The sequence below is a fragment of the Phyllostomus hastatus genome, unplaced genomic scaffold, assembly GCF_019186645.2.
Source record: "Phyllostomus hastatus isolate PE091 unplaced genomic scaffold, TTU_PhHast_1.1 phas_contig_17, whole genome shotgun sequence".
Taxonomy (NCBI): Eukaryota; Metazoa; Chordata; class Mammalia; order Chiroptera; family Phyllostomidae; genus Phyllostomus; species Phyllostomus hastatus.
Genome location: NW_025333664.1, coordinates 1,895,765 through 1,916,448, shown reverse-complemented (window position 1 = coordinate 1,916,448; position 20,684 = coordinate 1,895,765). Strand labels below are relative to the sequence as shown.

General features: G+C 46.4%; 1 protein-coding gene across 1 annotated transcript in view; it reads right to left on the bottom strand.

Moving 5' to 3' along the window:
- Nucleotides 1-4,662: 4,662 nt before the first annotated feature.
- Nucleotides 4,663-20,684, bottom strand: part of SYCP2 (synaptonemal complex protein 2) — a 52,950-nt gene continuing 36,928 nt past the window's right edge. Inside the window, 19 exon segments of the mRNA XM_045833132.1 lie at nt 4,663-4,970; nt 5,910-5,966; nt 6,074-6,152; nt 6,296-6,354; nt 6,709-6,808; nt 6,886-6,980; nt 7,895-8,022; nt 8,565-8,708; nt 8,962-9,052; nt 9,320-9,323; nt 9,951-10,006; nt 10,008-10,066; nt 10,069-10,139; nt 12,127-12,325; nt 13,387-13,588; nt 15,509-15,679; nt 16,406-16,443; nt 19,186-19,357; nt 19,839-19,896. Of these exon segments, the coding sequence (XP_045689088.1) occupies nt 4,881-4,970; nt 5,910-5,966; nt 6,074-6,152; nt 6,296-6,354; nt 6,709-6,808; nt 6,886-6,980; nt 7,895-8,022; nt 8,565-8,708; nt 8,962-9,052; nt 9,320-9,323; nt 9,951-10,006; nt 10,008-10,066; nt 10,069-10,139; nt 12,127-12,325; nt 13,387-13,588; nt 15,509-15,679; nt 16,406-16,443; nt 19,186-19,357; nt 19,839-19,896 (1,873 nt within the window). The 3' untranslated portion in view covers nt 4,663-4,880.

Genomic DNA, 20,684 nt, shown 5'->3' with positions numbered 1-20,684 from the left:
CATTTTGCCCCATTTTTCACATTCCTAGGTACATTGGTTTATTGCTGTTATTTCCTGTATGTTGTTTTGCTCAAAATTCTACTTCAGTTGCTTATTCGTAGCATGTATGATTCCTTCGGTAGGTTGAGGAACTTAGAAGTGAGCGTGAATTCGTGAACAGTGACCGTGGCTGGGTCACCCATCAGAGGCCGTGGTGACAGAATGGCTGAAGAGCGACCTCCCACCGCCGGGGAGCTTTGCTCTGGGCCCTGAGCTGAGACTTGGCAGGACTCGCCGGTGTGGACTGCCGGCCTCACCCGGGGCTAAGAGTGAGGCGGAGGCCGGACTCTTGGCCCGACTGGGGCGCTCTCTGCTGGGCACCCGCGGGGTCAGGGTCGGCGGCACTGGGTCTCTGCAGAGTCGGCCCGAGCGTCCGGCCTGGCCACACTGACGCTGCACGGTTTTCCCTCCTCCAGGTCCGTCTGCACGTGTCCGTCGGACGTGGCGCAGCCGACGGAGCTCGGGAAACCGCCCCGGCCTCGTGGGGAGCCGTGATCCGGGTAAGAGGAGGGGTCGGTAGCTGCGGTGATCGCTTGGTTTTACATGTTTGAAAAGGGAAGATCGAGGAGGTTCATTCATTAACAGTCGTTTAGCCTCTGCTAATGCAAAGCTGATTCAAATCACTATTTCTGTTAAATAGTAAGTTAAATTGAGGAACAAATTTTATAATAAAGACCAGAGATCTGATCTTTAAAATTTTTTCTTCTAAACTCAGGGTGTTGCAAACGGTAGCTCACAAACCAAATCTGCTCCACCTTTTTTTTTTTTAAATTTTGTTTTGTTTTTGAGGGATTGCAAGGTAAAAATGGTTCTTACGTTTTTAAACGGTTACATGTGCCGTGTTTATACACATAACTTCACAACAGCCTCAAATTTACCTTTTGGCCCAAAAGATTTAAGCATTTAGTGTATGGCCCTTAAGACAGTTTGCCAACTCCTCTAAAATGTTTTCAAAAACGTTTAAAGAACAGAAAATGTTAAAAACGAATTATGGAGAACTAAAACAACTACACTTTGTGTATAAATAAGCTTAAAAACTTTAACATCAGAATCTATTCCAAATTTCACCACTTGTGATGCGCTTTGCTGAGTCCCTCGGCGATTCTGTGTTAGTTTCCAGGACGCAGCGGTTTTCCGCAGCCGCCGCGCGGCGTGCATCCCTCCCCCCACGTGCACAAGGGCCTCTGTTCCCGGACGTCCTGCCGAAACTCGGCTTCTCCTTTCTGGGTTGGCCGCCCCGGCGGGTGCAGAGGGGCAGCTCCTGGTGGCATCGGTTTGCGTTTTGCCGGTGACGGACGCCGTCCAGCACGCTGTGCGCTCGCTGCCCGCTCGTGTGTCTTTGATGCCCGAGCCCTCTGCCCATTGTTACATTGGATTGTCTGTCATTTTGTTGTTTGAGTTGTAGGAACTCTTTATGTATTTTGGACGCTAGACTCTAATCAGATGCATGATCTGCAATCATTTTCTCACATTCTTGTTTTTTCACTGTTATGAATTTGTTTTTTGATCTACGGGTTTTTAAAATTTTTGATTCAGTCTGATTCCCCTATTTCCCCCGGTTGCTGGCAGTTTTGGTGTTACATCTACGGCTCCATAGCCAAGTCCAAGGTCATAAAGGTTTACTTCTGTGTTTTTCTCCTAAGAGTTTTGTAATTTAGCTCTTATTTCTAAGTTCCGATCCCTTAGGAGTTAATTTTCACACACGGTGTGAGGTCAGGGTGCAAACCTACTGTTTTGCCTGGGGCTCGCCAGCTGTCTGCAAACCGTCTGTTGAAGGAACTACTGGTTGGCTCCCCACCCAGTGGCCTTGGCCCCTCTGACGGGACTCAGTGGCCGAAGGTGAGTCGACTCTTCGGGACTCGCAGTTCTGCCCAGCCGGCCGGTGTCTGCCCTGCAGAAACCACACTGTTCTCATTTAGCTTTGCAGTATTAAAGTGGAAAGTACAAATCCTCCAACTTTATTGTTCTTCTTTCAAGATTGTTTTGTTATGAAGGGTCCCTTCCACTTCCATGAGACTTTTAGGAATGGCTTTTTCATTTTGCAAAAAGGCCAGTGAGGGCTTTGATCGGGATTGTGTTAAGCCTGTGGCTGGCTTCATGGAATGCTGCTGCTGTAACCATCGTAAGTCTTGTAATTATGAGCGTGGCATTTCTTTCCACTTACTTAGGTTTTCCTTCATTTCTCCCCATCATGTTTTATTGTGTTGCGTGTATGGTAAACCCCCGATGTCATTGGTAAGGTTCTGTGACTGCCAGTGAGATGACGTGCAGCAATAAAACCAGTTTTGCCAGAGGTTAATGGATACAACCAGAGCGGAGTTCCGAAGGCATCTCGTCAGTGAAATGAACCGTTTCACAAAATGCTACTCCAGGTCCTGCCGTACAAATCTTGTACCTCCTTCGTTAAATGTCTTTTACTAATACTATGCTGCTGAATCCAGTGTGTTGGTATTTTTTGAGGATTTTCATATGTATAGTCATAAGGGATACTGGTCTATTATTTTCTTTTCTGTGATGCTTTATCTGGCTTTGGGACCAAGTGAGACCAAGGTAATTCTGGCTTCATAAAATCAATTAAAAGTGTTTCTTCCTCTATTCATCTGGAAGCATTTCTTGGTTGGGTAGTCTAACAGTTTATCAATTTTCTTGATCTTCTTTAAGAATCACCTTTTGGTTTTATTGATTTAATCAACAGCCTAATATTTATTATTTCCTTCTCCCTGACATCCTAGTTGCAGCTCATGAGTAGTGTCTAATACTATAGTTTCATCTTTTCCTAGTTAAAGTATAAAGTTAGGTTACTGATTGGAGAGTGCTTTCTTCACTTCGAGTGCCCTGTAAATGTCCCCGTGAACAGTGCTTTGCCTGCGTCACGGAGGTTTCAGCACGTTGTGTTTCCGTCTGTTCCGCAGCACTTTCTCATCTCCCCTGTGGCTGCTCCTCTGCCCCTGGGTCACCAGAGCGCCGTCCCGGGGCGGGAGGAGCGGGGCGGCTGGCCTGCGAGCTCGCGAGCGCGGGTCGGGCGGGCTGCCAGCGGGTGAGGGCTCCGGAGAGGGGGCGGCGACGGCTGGGCCCGCTGCGGCTGTGTGTGTGGGGACGGCGTTGGCGCTGTCAAAGGCAGTGGCAGTGGCAGTGGCAGGAAGAATGCGTGGGGGCGTATTTTGGTGGTAACGTCTGTAGGACTTGTTGATCAACCCTGACTGGCCAGAGGAAGAAGAGAAATCGGGAACGAATTCTCGGTTTTCGCCATGAGTCACTGGGTGAATAAAGGTGACGTGTACTGGGATGGAAGAACAAGGTTTGTTTTCCTTGGTGATGGGAAGGGACCGGAGGCAGAGAAGTCTGAGTTGTCCTGAGAACTGACGTGCCTGTCAGCACCGTCAGGAAGCCCAGAGAGCAGTGTGTTGGACGTGGCGATGCCCAAAGTAAAGGTCAGAACTTCGCACGTCCGAACATCATCAGTACGCAAAAATGACTTTCGGACGGGACCCGATGAAACTACGAGGAGAAAGTGGGGGACTGGGAGGGAGCCCCAGATTAAGAGGTGAAACGGCAGTAGGAAACAGACGGGGAGGGGGGGAGTTCACACCAGCCCAGGGGGCGTGGCACCGAGAAGCTGCGTAAAAGGAAGGCGACTTAGTAAGATCACTGCCTGGTGGGAAGGCCAGGCGGGGAGGCGTGGGGGGGACATGGGACGCTGAGACTCCGCTGAGACTCTGAGCGCAGCGCAGGGCCGGGACTGGGCTGGGCCACACGGATGGCCCCGGCAGGGGGAGGTGTGACGTGCGAGTCAGGGGCCGAGCAGGTGTGGCCAGGGACGAGGTAAAGGTGCCTGGGTAGGGCTCTGAAGGAGTCCCCGAGAAACACGGAGGCCTGAGTAGCGTCGAATGCTGCAGCAGCGAGTGGCCGGTCCCCTGAAGCAGGCCCTGCTACCCGCCGGTCAGCCCCAGCGGGCGGCAACGACTCGGGGAAGCGACTGAGAAGCGGGCGCTCTGGCACTGGGTTCGAGTTCCGGTGGCGTTGGAACGCTCTGCTTACCCAAGCAGGGTCAAGGCCGCTTGCTGCTGTACTGTGGGTATCTGATTGGGGAGGATGTTTTGTTTGACCCAATGTTCATAAAATAGGAAAACAGCAATTTAGGAAATAATATAATTGTCCAAATGATAGAGCATTTATTTCAACTTTTTTATGCAATTAAAGCAAACGGTGTATTCATTTTTATAAAGTAATCTTCTGGTTACTACAGTGAATAGAAGCTTAGTAAGGACTCGTCAGAACAGCCTGCTCTGGGGTCAGGTGCCCACTCAGGACTGAAACGCAGACGGGACAGGAGCCGTCTCGGGCTCCTTGGTCCCCAGAGGCCGGAACCACATGGACAGACTCCCCCGCAGTGCGCCGGAAGGCCCCGTTTGCACTTACGTGTTTTAAATCAAAGACTTCCAAGTGCGGCTTAATTTTTTATTATAGATATTCTGAAGTACTAAGCAAGTTTTAATAATACTTCATAATTCAGTCCAAACTGTACTCATTTAAAACACTTTTTATATGATAAGTTTTGGTTTATTAAACTAGTTTTATAAATATAATTAAATATAGTTAACTCGGTAACAACTGTCTACTTCAAACACTACTACAAAAAACAAGGCAATTCCTTTTCTGTGGTTTGCACGGGCGAGTTTCGGGGGCTGGGAGCCAATGCTTCTTCTCGCCCATGAGACACGTCCTTGAACCCAGAGGTCAAAGGCACTCGTGCCTGAGTGACAGGCACTTTCTCTCTGCAGGGCTGTCCTGGTGGTTCCCCAGCTTCGGACGAAAAGGAACCGGGAGGAACCGGGTGGCCGCTAGATGTCCACGTCCACGTCCGCGTCCGCCTCACGAGCCATGAACAGGGACAGCAGGCCTCTGCGCACGTTGAGCAGCTCCTCTTCTTGCTGTGGCCGAGAAAAGGGAGGGGACCCTTCCATTTTAAAGGGTCACTGTCAGACCAAGTAAACCGGGGGAAAATCAGGCTATCGCCAGGGATTGGCTCGAAAGCGCCCCTTCCGTAAAGCTGTTGTGGAGCAGGGTCCCGTCTGTCTGACCCCTAGGGTCGGGCCTGGGCATGGACCGGGCTCTGGCCCTCGCTGACCTTCCGGATGACCGGCCGAGAGGAGACCTTTAATCCTCTCAACCTCAAGTCCGTGACAGTTGGACTTAATATGCAAAGGAAAATACTAAACTAAGTGTCGTCTAGGAAACAGTTTCAACAGGGATCAATCTAGTTAGTCTGCTTCAAGCTAAACATCCTGATCTCCAACTACATCAGCACGGTGAGCTTCATTTAAATTGATTAAGTGCATCAGTATATCCCGTGTACAAAGGTCAGTGCCCACGCACACATGGAAACGCCCGCCCCTCCGGGAAACCACCGAGGACACGCTCCCTCGGGCGGAGCCTCAGACCCACCCAGCTGTACTGCTCCTCCCAGAACTGACCGCTGGTCTGCTCGACCTTCAGAAAATCGAGTGATTTATCCCCAAATCTACGTAAACGAAGTCTTGTTGTCTGAGTGTACGATAATTCTCTTCGGGCGTCCTGACACCCCTTCTCCTTGAGAAGTGCTTAGCCATGGTGCAAAGAAATCATTCTTCTAGAGAATTGTTCAATTGGCAAATTGATAGTTTTTTACTTCTGTAGGAAGGACTCGTTAAGTCACCCCTATTATTTTACCATAAACATGATCCATTAGTCTAATTTAAATAACAAATCACTGAGCTAAAACTGCCTCCCCTCAATCCAGAAAGAAAGAAAACCTGTGAAAGAATTTCCCACTGAAAGCAAGCATGACCGATGATTCCATTTGAAAAACCCCAACTGGACAGTTGGTTTACCATTTCCTTAAGAAGCCTGTCTTGGAGAATTTTCATGTTTTCTTTCATGAAACACATCTGTAAAATAAAGACATATGTTGCCCCGTGAGATTTAGTATAAAATGTTCACGGTGAAACACAGACGCACGGACGCGGAGAGGAGGGACGCGACGGCAGGGGCGCACCTCGGACGCGCGCACGGCCTCCTCCCGGTCGGTGCTGTAGAAGACGTTGGCATCCAGGGAGGCCTTCAGAAGGTGGAGCCTGCGGGTGAGGCAGGGAGGCGTTGTGTCCGTATTTACTGGCATTCTAATTACATCGCTCTAGTTCATGCAATTTAAAAATCCCAATATAAAGTTGTTAACTTGAAACCTTTAGGTTCCGGTCCTGAGAGACATCGTACTAACCTCTCCTGTTCATTCTGTTGATAGGCAATGAGCTTCTGAACCGTCTTTTCCCAAAAGTCCTAAGTTTTAATGCAAAACTAGTTATACTTGGGCATGATTAAAAATGCAAACAGTGTAATTCACTATATTCCTCTTATTTCTAATTTAAATAAACAAGTTGGCTACATGCTAAGAATATTCCAGATGTCATACACTCGTTCAGATGAAAACACTGGAAGTAACACCCCTCACAGTGCCCCTGTGCTGCCACAGGCACCCGCGCCGCACCGGAGCCTGTGCCTGAAGTGTTTATGGGACACTGTCTGACATCCTTATGGAGGCTCTAAAAGCAGGAGTTCTGTAGAGGCTTTCCTGTGTGTGGCTGTTTAAAAATGAGGTTTTAAAATTGTTTTTAAATTCTCAAAAGCACAAACCGCAAATTCCTTCTCCAAATCTTTTAAAGTCTGTGAATCTTTTTCAAAGTTCTTCAACTCTTCTATGATGTTGAGCTGGAATTTATCAAGTTTTTGGATCCTATGAAACAAAATGAGTTTATCTGTAAAACCCAGCACTCGGCAAATACAGCATTCAGAAAAGATCTGACCACAGACCTGTACTCCTGAATGTGGTGGTTCATGGTTTTCAGATGCTGCTGAGCTGTTTTCCAAGACTGCTTGGTGAAATAATCCATCAGTTTTTGGTGGATCTGAAAAAGACTCATTTTTACAAAGTGATAATCTAAACAAGACTATCTTAAGGGCAAAGGCTTTCCTGTGGAATGGAAAGGACCACGGACTTAGAACAGCGGAGAACGAAGGACCCGGTGATGGAGACCGAGGCGGCAGCGAGCAGGCTCAGAGCGGCGGTGTTCCGCCGCAAGGGCTTTGCCTGAGGGCGGAGTTGGGAACTGTTTGGTCAGGACACCACACTCGCCAGTACTTTTTAAAGGCGCTAGTGATTACAGTCCCCTTCAGGACCAAACCTCAAGGTCAAGTGAGAATGATTTACTATCGGTTTTCACAGAAACACGAGTCGTTCACCTCTAGCAGATGCGTAACAGTACGGGATGCGGCAGCAGTAGGTTCACCGGTGTTCACGGGGAAACAACACCAGGACGAACTGATTCTCTCGCGCGCGACTCGAACCCTACTTTGGCCCGCCCTCTCTAGGAGTCCGGGCTTCTCTGCTCAGACGAGGCCAACCGTGGCCGAACCTGACGAGACCACCCCGGGGCCTCAGGCACGAAGGACGCCTGAGTGCGGGGCTGGTCAGACCCGGGCAGACGGGCTTCTCTGGCTCGGGCCACCTGCCTCCCAGTCCCCTCACTAGCGGTATCTTTCCTCCGTGAGATCGAAAAGAAAAGAACCACAGAAGAGTCAAAATATGAAATGAATTAAACAGGGAGGTAGGACAACGAGAAAGAACCTGCAGAAAGGAGGGGACGGTAATGCACAGACTGCGGAAGAGAAACTCACTCGTGAAAGGAAAGGTTTTCACCAGTACGCGAGGAGAGCTGAATTCATGAATAGGTGTTTTGTTGCAAAAAGATCAAACAAGTGGATATTCTAGTAGAAAGCATGGTATATTATCACATTATTTATTATAACTTAAACAACTCACATTGAATTTCTTCTTGAATTCGGTATTAAACTGCTCACACATCACACCGACAGCCGAAGTCTCCGTTCCCCAGTTTTTCCCAGAAAAGGAGGAGTCGTTTGTTGATACTGAAGATGCACTTTTAGACACTAAAAAATGAAGATAATCATCCAAAATTAAAATACTCATGTTATGAACTTATCCTTATTTGTCATGAGGCTGAGAACAAAATCTTATTTTCCTGTTCTATGTGTAATCTTAAGGGTTATGAAATCAAAGGCACAGACATAATTTTTTAATTTAAAAAGTTGATGTATAAAAAAACCTTTTGGGTATTAAAGAAGTAATGGTAACATTAAAATGGAACATTTTCAGATTATTTTAGCTGGTTTTAGCTACTTTCATGAATTAACTCAAGTATTTAGTACCACGAATTTCTGAGTAAGGTCCTAATCCAGTACCGCCACCTGCACGAGGGGACCGGTGGTAGGAAGACGAGGGTGTCCATGAGTGGAGAAGAGCCCCACTGCACCCTTCACACCAAATCAACTTTGTGACGAAGCATCGTCGTCCTTGGGTCCAACCCAAGTGTCTTCACGAAGGGATCTGTTTAGTGGATGGGGCCATTCGAGATCTAAGAAACTGCCTTCCCAAATAATTGCATTTTGACACATGCCTTTGTTGTACCTACCTTTGTGGTCTGAATCTTCAGTTTTAGTCAGTTTGGGGGGAAGCAAGTCTGCTGCCCCTCCCTGGTCCTCCTCAAATCTTACTCCGGGGTTGCTGAGGTTGTCGTCTATGTGCATTCGTTTGCGACAGAGGTGATGTGTCGGGCCTTAGGAGCAGTTAAATAATAATGCTGTAGTCTTGATTAAAGTACCTAATATGTTCTTCTATTAAAAAGCATTTATTTCAGTTCATTATTTCTATCATTTTAGGCAACTGCATTAAATTCTGTCTAGTTCCTCATTTTCATTCTGACATGAGCTAACTTGAACAAGTCAGTGTGCCTAAGACACACGACTCCTTCAGACGAAGGGCCAGCGCATCCCCGTGAGGGACCGAAAAGCAAAGCTGAGAGCACGAACCCGATCCGTGAGCAGAGCCGCCGGGCAGGCCGCTCCCTGGCTTGTCTCCTCCTTCACTGGACGTGGATGCTGGAGATGCTGAGCGCGTTCCCTAAAACACACACCAAGGATGGAAAACAGCACCCTCAGGACTCTGGGACTCACCCTTGCCCGTGATTCTCAAGCCCTGAAGTCAGTGTGTCGCAAACGCCGTCAGTTCTTCTTCCAGACTGTTCTGTCCCTCCCTTCTCACCTCTGACACTGCCGTGTAGCAACCTACATTCTTAGGGGAATCTCAGTCCCAAGTCTCAGTAATGCTTTTCCGCTGGCTTTTGTGTGGCTGCCCCTGCTTTTCAGTTCTTCCTGTTAGGGTTCTGACTTCTCTGAGTCAGAAAATGGGGAACTGCAGAAAATGAAAGTCTAAACTCTTCTTTCAAGCTCTGTCTTTAAGACGTCTTCATCTAACCTTATGTTTTACTGTTTCAACATACTGGTTTCTTTCTTCCAGTCGGATTGGCTCTTTTCCTATTTTGTAAAAATGTGTGTCCGCTCCAGGCCCCTCCCTGTACTCAGATGACGGCTCTTTGTCCACTTAGTCGGCAGGCGCCCACCCCCCACTCCCGGCTGGCCCCCCCCCCCCCCCGTGCTGTACAATACTCTTCACTGTCCGTATTTTACAGATCATTAAAGCATTTTTGCTGATAGTGATGGACTTCCGTAAGTGACAAAAGCTCAACCAAATTCCTGTTCAATCATGAAGCCAGAAAGTCCTACTTATAAATATGTAAGGAGGTGGTTTGCAGCTATATTCTCACTCTGTAAGACCTTGCTACTTACCATTGAAAAAATTTTAGCTCTTTTCTGTGCTCAAACTATCCTACATATTTTAAACAACACATTTACAGATAATAACAGTTGGAAATACTATGATAATTATTACAGGCTAGTAATCGATTCTTATCAGACCACCTTAGTTCAAACAAGGTTTGATGCTATACTATCATAGTAGCTTCCTTTTACTTTGTATATAATTTTAATTGATAATTGGAGGTTTAATTTCCATGAACAGTTTTTTCTGAACTATAACTGCTTATAGCTGAATAGCTAATGCAATTTGTGTTTTTTTAAGTACCATAGAATTTACATTTTCTCCATCTACAACAGTACTATTCTTAATAGGAGTAAACCTGGGATATGAATAAACAAGACATAAAGAAACCCAAATAAAGTAAAAAAAATTAAAGCCCCGCCAAATTAAACAATGTAAATTTTGAGGGACCAATTCCTTTGCTGCTAAAAGTCAACACCTATTCAAAACTGAAAACTGAAAGCCCGTAGACAACTACAACATTCATTTGATACCAAGCATCCACCAAAAACCACGGCTAAGCTTGCCGCTCGTAGGGTGTCTGTGTGACATTTCAAAGGAGGTCACAGCGCCCGCGACACGAAAGAGACCGGAGCGTGTAAGGCGGGGCGCGGGATGCAGAACTGTTGTGAATACGGGCCGCAGCCTTCCGTGCGCCCGCACCCGGGAGGGCCTAGGCAGGCAGGCGGCTCTGGTGGAGCTGCCGGGGTTGTGGGAGATACAAAAACGTCGGTAGTGTTTTTCCAGAAAAGCAAAAAAGTAAACCCAGAAAACAGGGTTTTTTTTTAAAAAATACAGTAAAAAGGCAGTCCATAAAACACTTTGGGATTAATCTAACAAGTAGTATAATTTTCTCTGAAGATTTGGTACAATTTTGTTGGAAACAAGACCAAAAAGCAGAGAAGAATGAAATATGTGGACGAGAAAGATCGATATCCATACTGGGAAATGGCAATTATTTCCTTAGACAAACCAGTGCTAGAGTTTACACGGACAAGTGAAGGGCCAAGAGAACTCAGGAGTGCGAGAGCAAGGCCAGGCGCGGTGCGGCGGGAGACGCCGGAGCGAAAGACCGCGCGTGTTGAAGCTCCGGCGCGGCGTGCTGCGGTTGCACTGGCCGGTCTCGCCGCAGCGCCGGTGGCTGCCGCGGCTGGAACCAAACCGGCATCACCAAGGACGCCGGAGGAAGGGGGTGCCGAGCAAGACAGCGCACTAGTTCACTCTCCGTAGGCAGAGACAAAGCCGGGAGACATCTTTGCATACAGAGGTCAGTCCACACTAAGAGAATTTACTGTGTAAATGTTTGAGTATTTACAGTGTGTCAGGGAGCATGCTTACATAATGAACCTATTTAATTTTTCACGGCCCCGTTTTGCAGTTGGGGAAACCGAGGTGCAGAGGGAATCGCCAGCTTGTGAAATGACGTCACACAGGCAGCGCACGGCGGGGCCAGGGTGTGAGCGCAGTGCTGACTGACGCACATCGCCGTCAGCCGTGCCCAGGTATGGCGACCTCTGTCCCCTGGGCAAGCAGCTCTGCACCTTGGTTACCGCTGCAGACCTCTCCAGATGGAGCCGTCGATGCAACCCAAGCAAAAACGGGCGGGGCGGGGCGACTACAAATTGGTACCAGAGTGTGCAAACCTAAAAATTCGATACAAATACACTCCTTGTAGGCATTCCATTTTTACATCTCTCTCTCACTTTAACCCATAACTGATTCCTATTTCTGATATCTTTTTGGAAGACTTTTGAGCCTACCTACATATTTTATTAAGAAATGGTACATATAACAACACAAATTTTTCAATATGTTGAATTTAATATTCAAACTACTTACCTACTAGTTTTAAAGTTCCTACAAAACTCTAAAGCAAATGCTATAGTCCTACTGTTTTCAGCTACAGTCCTTGTCAATTTGCGTTGTCAGCCTGTGACTGACGACTCTATAGGTTACAGACTTTGAGTGACGCTAAAATCTGAAAGCAGTGCTGGTCGGAAGCCGATGCACATCTAGAAAGTGAACGATGCGGTTTGAACGCACGCGCAGCACCTCACGGGAAGCTGCCGTCCCCTCAGAGGGCCCCCGCCGGCACCCCGTGTTCTCAGATCGCCGCCCCCCCCCACCCGTGCGCAGCAGCTGCAGCCGGTCCCTGAGGCTCACTGCGGCTGGGTGACTGGTCGGTAGGCCCCTCCCGCCCTCCGGACCAGACACGAGACCGCAAACTAAGTAGATAAGCAATATGCACTTGATGAGAGAAAAGGATTTGCCCACCTCAAATGTATCTGATAAAGGAAAAACACAGTCTTACCGAAGAGAGGGATTGTGGAATGGGTGAGCAACTTTCTCTCGCACATAGTACATTTTTTTCACTGTTTCTCGGTAACTTGATTGGATCTCCAACGCCATATTTACTGTTCAAGGACTCAGGTGGTGAGGTTTTTGCCTTGGGTGATAGGGATGGGGTTACGCAGCCGCGATCCTGAGTGGAGTCCTGGTCCGTGCCTTCCTCTGCACCTGTACTCTCAGAGAACACAAAGGAAACGGAGACGGCAGGTGTTACTGCTGTCTGCCTCAGAAACGGTGTGATTTATCAAAGCCTCAGGTCTGACTGTATGTAAAAAGGATGAACTTTCACTACTAAATCAAGACCAAATTATGTTTAAAATATTGTATAAGACTTTAAAAATATTAAATGACTGCATTTAAAATGTAATGGTAACACCCCCTTTGAATAAGAACATCCGACACATTTTCAAACAAAATCATCTGCCGTGTGCGCCGCACCCTGACCGCAGCCCAAGTGTTCCTCTGCCGCCGCCGGCGCTGTCGCACAGCACAGTCTCAGAGCTGACGGCGGGAAAGGCTCGGGTAGTCATTGCTCTAATCGCTTCATGTATAGATGAGGGAATTCATGACTGCGATACATCTTAATGTAAATGAATTCTCAGTTTTCATACCAAATCAAGACCTGTCTTTGAGTATGTACGGGCTTATCTGAGATGACCGTGGTGCCAACCACAATGAAGATATTCTAGAAAAGAATAGCCACTTTAGAGGAAGTATATGTGTTAACTCATGTAAGTCTTGAACGTTAACTGAAATGATGGATACTTAGACATGCTCTAAAACAGGGTGCCAAACTCATTTCCTCCGGGGCCACATCAGCCTCGGGGTTGCCCTCAAAGGGCCGGATGTAATTTAGGACTGTGTGAATGGAACTGCTCCTGAACGGTTCAGCGAGAGCTCGGCGCTGCCACCGGGTAGAAACAAGGTGCCGGGCCGGAAAGAACAAGGTGGGGGGCCGGGTTCGGCCCGTGGGCCTGGTGCTCACCGCCCGTGCTCTGAAACACCCTCGAAAGGGGCTGACGGAAGGAGCGAGTGCAGACGTCAGTGCCGTAGCAGCACTGTTCCCAAGTCTACTTAGCAAAGACCAAGTTCTGAGCGTTTGTTTAAAAGTAAAATTTGACTACCCACAATCTTAATTCACCCCTCCAAATTAGTCTTCAAATTGTATTTTCATATAGAGTTACAATAAAAATGATTAAATACTCAACCGAAGAAGAAAGGGTACTGACATCTCATTACTTCGATGGATGGAGAGCTCCTGGACGAGGAAGACACAGGAGACGAGTCAAGGCTGTTATCCCTGCCCGCGTCCTCGGGCGGGGCCACGTCTGCCCTTGCCTTTGACGCACCCTTCTGTGTCTGGGCGGAGAAAGCGTCCTGCTCGCTCTTTGGCAGCATCACGGTGTCACCTCTGGAACAGGTGTCCTCCTCCTACGTGTAGTTATAACGTTCAAATTATAGTGGACCAGCAGTGGTCTGTGCTTGGGCACATAAACAATTTAAATTACACTGAAGTATTTAATAACACCTTCCGTTACTACATATGAGCACAGGAGGCACCACCACATGCGCAGTGACAGGCCGGTACCTGGAGACCCACAGGAAATGTGATGCATACACTGTAATGAGTATCACACGAGATACACACCAACACTGAGGTTCAAAGGAGGTGACACTCTGTTCAGGGGAAGCAGAGGGCCGGCCTGGGGCCCCTGGCTCGGGGTCCGGAGAGGAAAGTGGCGAGAGGCGCGCGCCGAGAGGACGGAGGACAGCCGCCAGGGCAGAGCGCACTGGGCTCGTGCGGAAGTCACAGGCCGTCTCAGCTGCTCCAGCACACCCCGGGGTGTGCTGGGGAGGGGGGCATGGCCTTGCGAAGGTAGGAGACGTTCAGGCTTGTTCTCCGGAGAGACGAGGGTGGTCTGGGGAGACCGCCCTGACTGCGCACACAGCGAATGGCAGTGAGAAGTGATAGAGAACACGGAGACAAGCCACACCGTCCTTAGTGTCTTCCAGGTTTCAGGTAGGAGACAGCCGGGTTCCAACAGGCCAAGTGGAGGTCAATGATTTCAAGTCGGAACAGTGTGGTGTCCAGCACCTCCCTTCAGTGCCAGACTCCCTGGGTTCAGACCTTGGTTTCACCGTTTCCTGCCTGCGTGGACCTTGGGCGAGTGCCTTCGTCTCGGAGCCTCACCTTCTCACGTGTAAAACGAGACGTCAGTAACAGTCCAGTCACCTGTCGTGCTTATGAGCTTTTAAAAGTCAAACCTGTAAGGCACAGATGGCCCTGGATTCACAGTGACGTAGGTCCCAATAAGTCCCGTGCATGTTGAAAATGCGGTTCAGTCAAAAATGCACTAACTACATCTAACCTCCGGAACTCCCCTGGTCTGGTCTACCGCAGCTGCGCTCTGAAGGAAAGGTGCGTGGGACGCTGGCCCTGGTGACCACGCGCCTGCCTGGGCGCTGCTGCTCATGGGAAAGGGGTCATACCACATTTTGCTAGCCTGGGAAAATATCAAAATTCAAGACTTGAAGAATGGCCTCTATTGAACGTGTACTGCATCCGCACCATCATAAAGGCAAATTTTAAGTTGAACCATTGTAAGGTGAGGACTGTCTGCCCGGAAGATATAGTACCTGGCACGTTATTAACACTATTTTTTTTAAACTTTGAGAAAAGCTTCCAAGCACCGGTGGGCAGGGAAGTGTGCGTCCTTCTGGGGTCTAATGACTGTCCTGTCTCTGTGCTCAGGCGGAACGGTGGGCGTGAGAACTCAGGCCTGCACTTGCGCTTCCAGTGGAGAGAGGGGCCCACGGGTCCCTAACCGTCCGCACTCCTTGAAGCACAGTTTCGGGAAGACCCAGCGCTTCTCTCATTCATGGACGTTATTATTGTTCATTAAAGGTTTTATTTACTTTTAGAGGGGGAGGGAGGGTGGAAGAGAGGGAGGGAGACATCGACGTGTGAGAGACACATTGATCGGTTGCCCCTTGCACACCCCCCCGGGGACCTGGCCCACAACCCAGGCATGCGCCCTGACTGGGAACCAGCGACCTTTTGGTCTGCAGGCTGGCGTTCAATCCACTGAACCTCACCGGCCAGGGCAAAAGGATATTTTCTTTAAGTTACAGTTCTACTCGAGTCAAACATCAGTTTTTTAACAGGAATGCCAACTTATTACAAATTTTAACATTATATTGCCTAAGGGTCAATTTTTTGAATGATGTAAGTTTTCTTATAGAGGGTTAAATCTTAAAAAGAAGTGAAAAGATAACATTTTTATAAGAATATATTTTGTATTCAGTATTTTAAGAAGCGTTCAGAAATTACTCCGAATTGTTTGCATTCACCTTTACTAGCACGTTGTCCCTCGGGGACCGTGAGACTTCTTGTTCACGCTCTGACTCGGAGTTGGAGAGGTCTTTGTAATTGATCTTGGTGTTCGCTGCTCTGCGTGGGCGTCGGGCTCTCCCGTCTGGAATGATCTCATCTGCCTTCTTGGTGATGTTTTTCTTGGGTGTCTTCAGAAAAAAATTTCCCAATGTTATACCAATATTTGAGTTACAAGTACAAGTTATTCACTGTAAAACTGAAACTATGATAACACCTACATGAACTCTTTCTAGAAATAAAAAGATTCATGATTAATTTTAAAAATGACTGCAGAGACAGTTTTTTAAAAACAACTGGTATACACCAGAATATTACTTAGCCATAAAAAAATTAAATCTTGTCATTTCCAACATAAAACCTGGAGATTATGGTAAGTGAAATAAGTTGGACAGAGAAAAACAAACACCATAGGATTTATATTATATGTGGAATTTCAAAAACAAAACAGAACAGCAACCAACTCATACAGAGAACAAACTGATGGTTGCCAAAGGCAAGGGGATTTAGAAGCACAAACTTCCAGTTACACATTTTTTTAAAAGGACTGGATTTTATATTTCCATTGCAAATATCTTCTCTACCACCTTTTTATCCCTGCGATTAAAGCTTTGATTTATAAAAGGAGGAAAGAGTAAGAGAAAGGCATCAGAAACACCCGTCAGCACAAGGAAAGGCAGACCTGAGACAGGCTGCCTGCCGGCCGAACAGGCGGGAGGTAAAGTGAGGCGCGAGGACGGGAACAGTCAGGGGACAAGGAACTGATAACAAGGATAAAACCATGAGATGACAAATTTTTTCATGACAAGGAGAAAAAATATTTAAATGACTCTCTGAACACAGACTTCTGAGTTTACCATTTTAGATCTTGGTTGGTCTCTTTCCAAAAATGGTCCTGCAATTCAAGAAAAAAAGGTTGTTTTTAGAAGTGGGAAAAAACTGGCATTAAAATGTATTAGAATCTTTCTGCATATGTTAAAATCATAAAAAATAAGACTGCATCTTTAAACTCATTCAAACTTTAAATTTCAAGATGATTTGAGGCTAAATTGACATTGATAACTTGAAGTATAATATTTGATATGAATTACCAATTTTCCTTCTCCTTTATTTTATATTGTAAAACTTTTCAAACATACAAGAGAATATGTAATATGTTATAAAGTTAATACCATTGACATTTAAGAACTAGAATGCAAATATAATGTTGAATCTACTTATGTGTATTTTTTATGTGACCCTCCATACCTCCTCTGCTGAAAGATAACCATTATCCTGAAATCTGGTTCTCATTCACTCGATCTCAAAGAAAGTCTTAACTCACAGGTATGTATCCCTAAGCAATATAATGAAGTCTGTAAAACAGAACCATGCCATAAGTAATGCTCTGTAACTTGCTTTATTTTTCACTCATTATGTTTCTAAGATGTATCACATGCTGAGAGCAGCTTTAGTCCTTAATCCCTGGTTTGTGGTGGCAGCGAAGCCCCGGGAGAAAGGAGCCCAGCCCCGGCGGCGGGACGCTCAGACTCCGCTGTCCCCCCGGCCGTCTCGACAATTCGCTCAGAAGCTCTCCTTCCAAGGTAGTTACTGACTAGCATTCTAAACTCTCACGTCACTCCAGGATCTCTGATTGCTTCTCCTTTGTTAAAATGCCTTTACTTGCACATCCCCCCACTAGACTGTAAGTTCCCGGAGAGCATGGGCACCTTCTGCCCCCCCAGTGCTCCAGAGTCCGCTCACTGTGACCAGGCCCCACGGGTCCACCCACGTTCTGGCTCCCGCGGGACCGCGTTCCCCGGGCACACCCTGCTGTTCCGTGTTTCAGTCTCTCTCGCACGTGGCAGTTGTGCTGCTGCTCTTCCTCCTGCATACACGACTTGCCTCTCATCTGTTCTCAAGATTTAGCCCCATTTCTAAACACATGCCAAAGCTCATTTCCATGTCTCTATTTTAGTTTCTTTTTAAGCCATCACTCCTCCCCCACCGCACAGGTCACTACTAGTTATTTTTATCCTGAAATAAAATAAAAGCTGATTCCCAGGAAAAAATCCCCAGAAATGAAGATAGTGTAAGGAGCCGTCTGGGACAACCTCAGGTGCACCACATTCGCATCCTGGGGACGCCGAAGGCAGAAGAGACCAAGAAATTGAAAACCTACTTGAAGAAATAATGACAGAAAACTCCCCTGATCTGGCGAAGTAAACAGACAAGTTGAGGAAGCACAGAGTCCCCAGACAAGAGGAACACAAAGAGGCCCACCCCGAGACACGTGCTAAGTAAAATGCGAAAGGTTGCAGACAAAGATAATCTTAAAAGCAGCAAGAGAAAGGCAGTTACCTACAAAAGAGCCCCCTTAAGACTGTCAGCTGATTTCTCAACAGAAACTCTGTAGGCCACAGGGATTGGCAAGAAAGATTCAAAGTGATCACTCCACCCAGCAAAGCTATCATTTAGAATTGAAGGACAGATAAAGAACTTCCCAGACAAGAGAAAGCTAAAGGTTGCATCACCACCCGTATTATATGAAATGAGAAAGGGTCTTCTAAGGAAGATGAAAAATATGAATAAAATGGCAATAAATACATACCTAACAGGTGAATCTAAGAAATCCAAAGAGGCAGAACAGAAATAGATTCATAGACAAGAAGAACATGTTGACCCTGACAAGAGGGGGGGATTAAGAAGTACACACCGGCTGTGACGGCACAGCCACGAGGATGTGACGTGCAGGGAGGGAGCATGGGCGACGATACTCTAACAACTGTGCACGGTCAGACGGGCACTAGACGCACAAGGACGAGCACGTGGTAAGTTACGTGATGTCCCGTCACGGGAGCGTGCACCTGACACTAATATAACACTGTGTGTCAACTGTAATTGGAAAAGAGAACCGTAAATAAAAAAGCCAATGCCCTTAAAATAAGTATAAGTTAACAGCTCAGAGTTATGTTGTCTTCTATTAAAAATGGAATATATAAAATCTTTGATTCTACTGTTTTATTAAACATTGAAATTAATGTTAAGCAATGAAAATAGTTGTTATTTCTAGCCCCAAACTCGTACCTCAAACTCTCCTCCAACCACTTCAAGAGATTTGCTTAGGGAAAGCAGAATCCATTTGCTAGGAAAACATTTTGTGGAAGATTTAGGCAAAAATATTTCTGCAACAAAATTGTTTTCCTTTCAATGTATTTTTATTGCATCTATGTGAATTCCTAAAAAGTATGTGTCGGTGAGGCAGGGAATGGGATATTATCCAAACTTTGACTGTATTAAGGGTGTTGGGTTCGTGGGTACTTAATATATTCATCGCAGCAAAGCGAAACGGGACAGATAATCTCGGTGTACGAGAGTACACCGCGGACCGACGATCATGGCAAGGCAGATCTCGTGTCCCCGAGGCCCCGTCGCAAAGCGGCAGTGTACAGATAACCGTATCCCCTAAAACAGTAAAAAGCACAACCACGACAGTGTGTGTGTGTGTGTGGGTTTTCCCTCTTTTTTTCTGTTCATAAGGGTATGTAACTAAAAATACTGTCCACGTGCAAAACCAGACTTATCAGCCACCAGAGCATTTCACATAGGTGCGACAGTAGACCCGTCGGCAACATCTCCCCAGGCAGTGGTTTCTCACTTGGTTTCCCACTGCTCCGTCTCCTCTTCGCACCTCTGCTTCTGCCGTACACGGCCAGCTGCGGTCTGGGCTGCGGCTCCGCCAGCCAGCTGATATCAGTCTTGGTGTCATCGCATCTGTACTCGGTGTCAGTGTCACTAAAGAGGCTTTTCTTTTTGTGACTCGTTATAATCTATTAAAAAAAAGAATCCTCGTAAAAGATGAGGAAATGTGTCTTACACATCATGCAAAGTAAGATCAGCAAAAAAAAAAAAAGTCCACTAAAAATCCAGAAAAACTAACAGCACATGTTTTTAGCATACTAATCCACCTGGCATTAGGGACCTATTCAAGAAAGGCACTTGGAAATCTAGATCAGAGAGCAAAATTTGTATTTTGTTGTCAGTGTCGTTATTAAAGGTTAAATCAGAACGGCTCGCTTCTGCAGAAATGTAGCCTGTCACCATCAAAGACGGCAAAGCTGTCGCGGGCATCACTGGGTGATCACAGCAGCTCACAGGCCGTGAAGAAAAGTCATAATGAGAACATGTAATTTCTGAGGAAACAAGTGGTCCAATTATTTCTGTTTTGCAGTTCTGTGATAAACTTTGGTATTGGAAAATCATTGAAAGAAGTACTAGTTTTAATAGACATATCAGGATATTATAACTTACTCTTTTATCTTTTGTTTTGAGAGACGGTTCAAGTTCATCATGATTCCTTAAACCGACCCTTAAACAAAAAATGCATTCATTAATTTTTATTAATTTTAAGTACTTGTTTTCTTAAGGTAGCATGCACTAAACAGTCAGACCTGGGTTTTCGGCCTTACTCTACTAATTCAGTAATATCATGCTGGCTACGCGATTTTTACTCTCTGACCTCAGTTAACTATAAAGTTGCAAGGTTAGATAAAAATACTACTAAATCCTTTCGGCTTTATCATGTAAGATATACAAGTAGTATTAAAGTGCACAGAATCCGCATTATTCTAGAAGTACAGTTGACTGCTAAACTACATTGGTTTGAACTGCACAGGTTCACTCATACATAGGTGATTATTAGTAAACACTACAAATGTGTTTTTCTCTTCCTTTACTGTAAGAATGCAGCCTATAATACATATGACATACAAATATGTGTTTATCTGCTAGTTATGTCATCAGGCTTCTGGGGGAGTCAAAAGTTATACACAAATTTTTAACTGCAGGGAAGTTGGTGCCCCAATGCCCATGTGGTTCAAGGGTCAGCTATAGGTGCTGAAAGAATAGGGTCATAGCCCTGGCTGGCGTAGCTCAGTGGATTGAGCGCGGGCTGCGAACCAAAGTGTTGCAGGTTCGATTCCCAGCCAGGGTACATGTCTGGGTTGCAGGCCATGGCCCCCAGCAACCACACATTGATGTTTCTCTCTCCCTCCCTTCCCTCTCTAAAAATAAATAAAATCTTTAAAAAAAAAGAATAGGGTCATAATGGGAGTAATCTTGACAAGGGCCCTTTACCTCACTCTTTCAATATATTAA